Raw genomic sequence first — 7,799 nt, forward strand, 5'->3', positions numbered from 1 at the left:
CACTGGTGGAGGCAGCTACAGTTGTAGCCACAGCTGCCCTGGGGCAGACTGACAGAAGCGAGGCTGCCATATCGCGCCATCGGCCCCTCTGGCCATCACCAGTAGGCGGTAGGTGAAGTGTCTTGCCCAAGGACACAACAACCAGGACAGAGAGCAGGGGGATCGAACCGGCAACCTTGCGGTTACAGATGAGCTTCCCAATCCCCTGAGCCACAGTCGCCCCACATCTGGTCTGAGAGGAGTTCAGTGGGAAACTTCATACTGGGAGAGAACAAATTTAACACAGTGGAAGAACCGACTGTTGTGTGAGAGTCAGTGGACTCATTCAAAGCAAAGAAACATTTCTCATCAACACACCAGATCTGCTTCATTCCAGCATCTCTGAACACAAACTAAGAGGACATGTGGAAACCTGTGTGAGACTCTGATCCTGAACCTCATGTGTTCCTGCTGGTGATACAGCCTGAGGACTTGACACAGGAACACAAACTGAGGCTCTGTGAAATCTGTGAAATCCTGAACATCTTCAGTGATTATTCTTTTGACCATTCACTGGTTCTGACATCAACACCCAGAGCAGATGTAGAGACCTTTACAGGTCTTGATCAGAAGGTGCAGATTTCAGTCTCAGATACAGTACTACAGATACTAACTACAGCATGATCTGTAGTTACTAAATAATATCATTTTTTTATTTGGAAATATCGAGTCAGTGCCAATAACTACACCACCTTCACTGTGACACCCATGTTTCTAACTGGAAATACACAGCACACACACAGAGCTGTTACATAAAAGACACTGTCCATAAAAAGTGTCCAACACTGCTTCATCGCTTCATCTCTTTTCTGAACAAAAGTTAGGATATAGTCTTTTTTAATTAATGGAACTAAAACTGAAACAACATTTCACCGTTATATGTATACAGTTATAATTTACTGAAAATCCACTAAGTAAACCTTGACAACCTGCTGTCCCAGAACTAACGTCATGTCAAATAATCAAACGTCTTCTCAAACATAATCAGTCTTTTCACTGTGCAGTACAAATCCATCTGTTTTCAACACTGTTCATGTTTTTCCCATCTCATAGATTAGAAAAGCTTCATGACGCAGAGATTAATTTAGTGCTTTAATAGAAAGACATGAAAACATACACAAGAATGAAGGAAGCAATCATAGTAAAGGTAAGTAAATGTCATGAACCAAAGCAAAAGTTTATTTATATAGCACTCTTCACAGACAGACAGGTGAAGAAACATCGAGACGCTTGGGATAAAGAAAGAACGGAGATCTGGCAGCGAATACATGAAGAGGATAAACTGAACCAGGAGGTGAAAGCAAGTAACAGAAAGCTGCAGGAGGATGAAACACTGCATCCATTCATGGATTATTCTGCTGCTGTCATTGCTTTCATTTTTTATGTAACACACTGATGCAAAGACCACAGAAAAAACACACGTGAAGTATTAAAACATGCTAAGCATGCATGTGTATATGCATAAAAAAGGAAACAAGTGTGTATTTAGGAGGTGAAGAACAAAAATCTAAATCAAAATGTGACGAGTCAGCAGTGACAGCTTGGACACAGGTGCATCACCATGAAGGTGGCCTACCCACTGAATGTAAGCCTTTAACTGTCTAATGTTACTTTAGTTACATCTGTGCTTCAGTGGTGAGACATCATTTTATTGCTGTGATTTTCTTTTTCTAATCTTAGACAAATGTCTTCCTGACATCAGCGCACTCGTCTGTGGCCTTTTTCATTTCTCCCATCTGTGAGATCAGCTTACAGGAAACAAACACTGAAACAAAGCTGCCGTCGTTTAACAAAGTGTAAAACACTTTACTGAAGCACAAAGTGCAGGAAATCCTAAATGTCACCCTGTGAGGACGCGGGAGGTGAAGACATGTCCTTCCTCTTCTGAGACTTATGTAGCTCTCAGCATCAGACGCTCTGCAGTGCACCATGAAACTGATTCCTAATCCCGTTCCCATGGCGGCAGATCGTAATATTGACCTTATTTTGAAATGTACATGTTGATTTGTGTAAATTACTCAGACGAGGTGGAAAGTTGAGGCTTATAGCAATAAACTCAAACAACCACTCAGTGATTAAGTAAATAAATGATATTTTATTGAAAGACTTTAACAGTTTGTAGAGTTTCATGACAGGTTGTATGACCAGAGAGATTGAGTGGAAATTCTTGACTAACCGTTTGCAACAGCTCAAACTGGACCAGAATTGTTAAGTGTGTTTTAAATGTGGTTGAAGTGAAACGTTTACTGTAACACTAAAACCTAAACCTGATTCGTCGTATTCACAGCATCTTCAGGCGTGTCCATGTGAGACAAACCAGACACCCGTCTAGCTGGGACAGTGGAAGTACGGCGACTCCTGCCAAGGCGGAGGGGGAGGAGCACGGAAGCATTTTAGAAGCACTTGCGGTGAACAATGGCGGGGCCGGACTCATCGTACTCCTGCTTGCTGATCCACATCTGCTGGAAAGTCGAGAGAGAGGCCAGGATGGAGCCACCAATCCAGACGGAGTACTTCCTCTCGGGGGGAGCGATAATCTGGAGACGAGAACAGATTAGACACGAGGCAGGTAAGTACCTAACATTTGTAGGCCAGTCTAGAGATGCACAGCAGCAGGTAGTTAAGTTTGAAAAAGTGTACACTAGAGGGCAGCAAAACTAGCTTCAGATAGATTTATGTAGTAGTGCCAAATGCCAGAGGAGGGTGTAAATAACCAGGAAGTTAAATGGCACCGATAAAGGGCAACACCGAGCCTCCCGTCTGGCATGGGCAGAAGTTGATGACAGATTTAAAGTTTGCAGTTTTTAAAGTGCAACACTGCACAAGTTTACAGTTTAAGAGATCCAAGTAACAAACCTTAATTTTCATGGTGGGCGGGGCCAGGGCAGTGATCTCTTTCTGCATGCGGTCGGCGATGCCGGGGTACATGGTGGTGCCACCGGACAGCACAGTGTTGGCGTACAGGTCCTTACGGATGTCCACGTCACACTTCATGATGCTGTTGTAGGTGGTCTCATGGATACCAGCTGACTCCATACCTGAATGAAGTTTTAGTGCAGAAGTGAGAGACCTGACGTCAAGAGACTTGATGCACCAAGGCTTCAACTCCAACAGGCGTCTCTGGAGGGTACGGTGAGGGACGGAGAGATTTCGCAGGTCTTTCCTCCCCACTGCTGTCAAACTCCACAACAAAGACTTTTGCAGCTGATCAAACCCTCACACGTGCAATAAGACTGCTATATGTGCAATTCTTCTTCTGACGAAGTTGTACTTTTGTATTTTCTTACTCAGTTGTATATAGCATTTGTATTTCTATTTTATTCTATTGTATATATTATTATATTCTATATAGTACTTTATTTTATTGCATTCCAGTGTTTTCCAATTTCTGCTACATAACTTTGCACTTTTGCTGTAACAAAACAAATTTCCCACCTGTGGGACTAATAAAGGCCATCTTATCTTAACTGATGATTTACAAACCAATGAACGAAGGCTGGAAGAGCGCCTCGGGACAGCGGAACCGCTCATTGCCGATGGTGATGACTTGTCCATCAGGAAGCTCATAGCTCTTTTCCAGGGAGGAAGAGGAAGCTGCTGTCTGCATCTCCTGCTCAAAGTCCAGAGCCACGTAGCAGAGCTTCTCCTTGATGTCACGCACGATCTCACGCTCAGCTGGAGGTCAGAGTTGACAGTTAAATGGACACTTAGACGGACGTGCGCATCATGGTCATGGTTTGTAAATGCAGTAGCTGCAGATTATGGCTTTACGTCAGCATGCTTGAAGGTAAAACTGCACACAGACCAGTGGTGGTGAAGCTGTAGCCTCGCTCTGTCAGGATCTTCATCAGGTAGTCTGTCAGATCTCTGCCAGCCAGATCCAGACGGAGGATGGCGTGAGGCAGAGCGTAGCCCTCGTAAATGGGCACAGTGTGGCTGACACCGTCACCCGAGTCCATCACAATACCTGCAGGACAGAACACTCAGGTCACTCTGGAACCACTGAGCTTTGTGCTTCCTCTAATGGATACAAGCTGCTGCTCTGAGCAGGGACAGAATACTCAGACCCTGCTGCACCAACCCCCAACTGAAGAAACGAGCCCCAAGCTAAACAGGGAAGTTAATCTGAAGCAGAACTCTGCACAGCAAGATCCTGAAATACTGGAGACCCACCTGTGGTACGACCAGAAGCATACAGCGACAGCACGGCCTGGATGGCCACGTACATGGCAGGAGTGTTGAAGGTCTCGAACATAATCTGCACCAGAGAAAGACTATTTAATGTACAATTACTATAATTACACTATTAGCCTGGAAATTAAAAAAAACATAATGAAGTTAAAGTGCAAAATGCATCTAGGCTAGAAAAACTTCACAGGTACAGGATTCAGGTTCAGCGTATCAGCTGCTTTGATCAGAGATGGTCTTTCACACACACCTGTGTCATCTTCTCCCTGTTGGCTTTGGGGTTGAGAGGAGCCTCGGTCAGCAGCACTGGATGCTCCTCAGGAGCAACACGCAGCTCATTGTAGAAGGTGTGATGCCAGATCTGCACGACAAAGGCAGCTTGCAAGTTAACTACAAGCACGATTAAATCAGAAGGTATTCAGTCTGAACTCTGATTCTTCTCAGGTGACGAAATCAAAGTTGAAAATGGCATCTTTCAGCAGCAAGACAAGAGGAACCCCCCAAAAATAAAACTAAAATTAAAAAAAAAAAAAAATTAAAACCAGTTTAGCTTGTTGTGGTTTCCTGTTGAAACTGGTCAGATTTCATTCAGGGGTTTAAAGAAAACTGTAGTGAAAGATGTCAGTTTTAACAGAGTCCATCACCTTCTCCATGTCGTCCCAGTTCGTGACGATGCCGTGCTCGATGGGGTACTTCAGGGTCAGGATGCCTCTCTTGCTCTGAGCCTCGTCTCCCACGTAGCTGTCCTTCTGTCCCATTCCCACCATCACACCCTGCAGACACAGTTACACACATCAGGCTGATGCACAGGCTTGCAGTCAGATTCCTGAGAGTGATGTTCAGGTGATGTTCCTACCTGGTGCCTAGGGCGACCGACGATGGAGGGAAAGACGGCACGGGGGGCATCGTCTCCGGCAAAACCCGCTTTGCACATACCGGAGCCATTATCAACAACGAGGGCAGAGATGTCGTCCTCCATGTCTGAAAAAAGGCAGTCACTGAACTGACAAATGTTTTCTTCCATGTCTGACACACAGTAAGATTGCGTGTGCTCCTTGAACGCACGAGCCTTGAACTATTAAAGAAAAGTTTGAGCATTTTCCATTTTCCTGTTTCGGGGTTTCTCTTGAAATTAATTTCACCTCAAAATTAAGATTTAAGCTGGTTCAGCTTCAGCCTGCATCACTGATTTGTTTCCCCTCCGGCAACAACATGAACGCTCATGGTGGGTGTGGCTTCTGGCCAAACTGAGTTGTTTTGTCACCTTTTTCCAGTGGAGAACATTTCAACAAGTTCAGACAGAACAAACCCTCCTGCTCTGCAAACCCAGATTCTCATCTGGCTCAGTCCATTATGAACAAGGTCTGTAGTTTCTATGCACTTGTCCAGGTCACACTAAGTCACGCATCTTTTTAAGTTGGCTGAGCAGAAAACTACAGCAGCAGGTCTGAGTGAGATTCAGGAGGTCTGATTTTGTAAGAGTTAAAAACAGGAAGCACAGAGGAGCAGCCCTTCCCTCGGGCCATCACTCATCCACTGAAGATGGATTTTGACAGTTTTTAAACTTGAATAAACCTCATGCAGTGAGAGTCATGAACATTAAAGAAATTTACCACACTTTTCACTTCAAGTTTCAGAAGAAACATGACCTGCACATATTACACAACAGTGAAATGAGGCTGACTTTGGCTTTTTTCTCTTTAACATCACTCAGTTTGTTGTACGTTTTCCTCCAGTTTTACTTAAAGATCTCAGCATCATAATTCAGTTTTCATCGTGCAGGCTGCTGTACAGACGGTTTCCACCGGCCTCTGTGAGCTCAGTCAGATCAAAGTTAGCGGTTTGAGAACCGGTTTGTTCTTTAGCGCCTCTTTAATGAAACCGCAGCTCTGAGTAACATCCGTGTTTCAGCTGCGACAGCTTTAACTTGAAATCTGAGCTCTTTAATTAAACCGAGCTTCAGCCTAATTGTTCCACTTTGACCTCCGAACTACATGAGAAACTGTACTCTGAGTGTTACCTGTGCAGGTGAGTCAGGCGTGTCTGTGGTGAAGTCTCGCGGATGTTTCTCAGGCCCAGCTGTGCGGTTACTGCAGCAACATTAGCGCGAGCGCACCGGTTTTATCCGCGCTCGCGGGACGGCTGGCGTTTCCCATAAAAGGTAACGTTCTGACAGCTCGCGCTCTGATTGGTCCAGGTGACCAGGACCTCTCAGGTGCTCTCAGCTGGCGCGCTGATTGGCTGTAGGAGGCATCCGTCAAAGGGGAGGGGCCAGTACCAGAGACGGAATCCTGATTTCTCCTCCAGCACAAAAATCCTGCAAAGGTTTTAATCTAATATGGAGTCCGCCTGAGAACGAGCACGCTGATTGGCCAGGAGCACCGGAAGTACGCTCTGGGTTAAATGTAGTTTATTCTCTGCATGTTGAATATTCAAGAAAGCCCCAATAAACCAAATACATCACACAAATCACCCAGAAGGTCAAACAGGAGGAAATAATAACACAAAAAAACCTTTATTTATTTATTCAAGTTCAAATGTTTGGTCACATGATTGCAATCAGGAACCACTGACTTGGAAAACTGTGACTGGAGTGAAGCGAGAGTATGAGGGGTGAAAGCAAACATGCCTTCATCATACTCCTCTCTGAGACAGAAACGTGAAAGGAAGCAGTTTAGTAATCGTAGCTGCTCATGAAACAAGAACCTCAGATTCCCAAAATTCCAGGGAACTGTCGAAGAACTCGGTGTGACTTTGTGGCTCTGCAGAGCTGCTATCGACCCAATGATCCACAGGTCTGTGCAGGTACAGATAAACGCTCCACCTGAGGCAAAAATAAGTGTTCACGTCCTGTTCCTGCCTCTGTGAGCCGGACTGAGAGAAACAGGCTGAAACACTCAGACACACTCAGGTCATGGTCTGAATGTATTTTTCCTCTTCTAACACACATTTTGATCTTTTTCTCTCACACAGAAGGTCTTTCCAAACTCAAGGTTATTATTTTAACATTCATGGGAAAAAACAGAGTTTCACAAGCCTGCGAGCTGAATCAGAGCACTGTGGGTGAGAAAAGTGTAGAAGGCCTGAAGTCTAACGTCTTTGTAATCATTCATTCTAAACAGTTAAATTAATCTGACTCTAAACTAACGATCAGTGGCTGTTCTGGGATGTGGGCTGTGCAGCATCTATAAGGCTTATGAGCTGTGAACAAATATTTAGTGAACTGAGCTTCATGAAATCACTGACATTCCCTCAGAGACAGAACACCGTGCAGCACCTGCACAAACATCTGTAATCAGATATTTGAAATCTATATTGGATGATACAAATAAGCTTTTTTCCAGCTCAGTGTTTTCTGCTGCACGCTGGACTCTATCAGATGACTCCAGGACATGCAGATTTTTATCACACAGCAGTTTGTCTCACTCCATGCTGGCTATGAATCACTGCGGCGGCACGTTTCTGTAATCGTGCTTCTCTGATGTTGTTTTGTGCGGGTAAAAGCAGTTCATGCTGAAAGTCCATCCTACCATGGAGCGACCGGCCGGGGTCCCTGCACAAGAATAATTTAC

At 44.7% G+C, this 7,799-nt stretch overlaps 1 protein-coding gene across 1 annotated transcript; it reads right to left on the reverse strand.

Moving 5' to 3' along the window:
• Positions 1-2,116: 2,116 nt before the first annotated feature.
• LOC100704245 (actin, cytoplasmic 1) lies at positions 2,117-6,399 on the reverse strand. The gene is made up of 9 exons (XM_003444484.4): positions 6,248-6,399; positions 5,084-5,208; positions 4,872-5,000; positions 4,478-4,588; positions 4,213-4,297; positions 3,845-4,006; positions 3,523-3,714; positions 2,896-3,077; positions 2,117-2,576 (listed from the first exon to the last, which is right to left on the reverse strand). Exons 2-9 carry the CDS (start codon positions 5,204-5,206, stop codon positions 2,433-2,435), a joined length of 1,128 nt encoding a protein of 375 aa, XP_003444532.1. The 5' UTR covers positions 5,207-5,208; positions 6,248-6,399; the 3' UTR covers positions 2,117-2,432.
• Between the last annotated feature and the right edge of the window lie 1,400 nt (positions 6,400-7,799).

Source organism: Oreochromis niloticus, linkage group LG12 (assembly GCF_001858045.2).
Source record: "Oreochromis niloticus isolate F11D_XX linkage group LG12, O_niloticus_UMD_NMBU, whole genome shotgun sequence".
Lineage (NCBI taxonomy): Eukaryota > Metazoa > Chordata > Actinopteri > Cichliformes > Cichlidae > Oreochromis > Oreochromis niloticus.

Excerpts from the sequence above, each read along its gene's own strand:
- LOC100704245 (XM_003444484.4), bottom strand. The coding sequence starts at position 5,206 with ATGGAGGACGACATCTCTGCCCTCGTTGTTGATAATGGCTCCGGTATG. Across the intron at positions 4,589-4,871 it reads ACTGGGACGACATGGAGAAG|ATCTGGCATCACACCTTCTA; the intron begins GTGATGGACTCT and ends TTTGTCGTGCAG. Across the intron at positions 2,577-2,895 it reads CGCCCACCATGAAAATTAAG|ATTATCGCTCCCCCCGAGAG; the intron begins GTTTGTTACTTG and ends TCTCGTCTCCAG.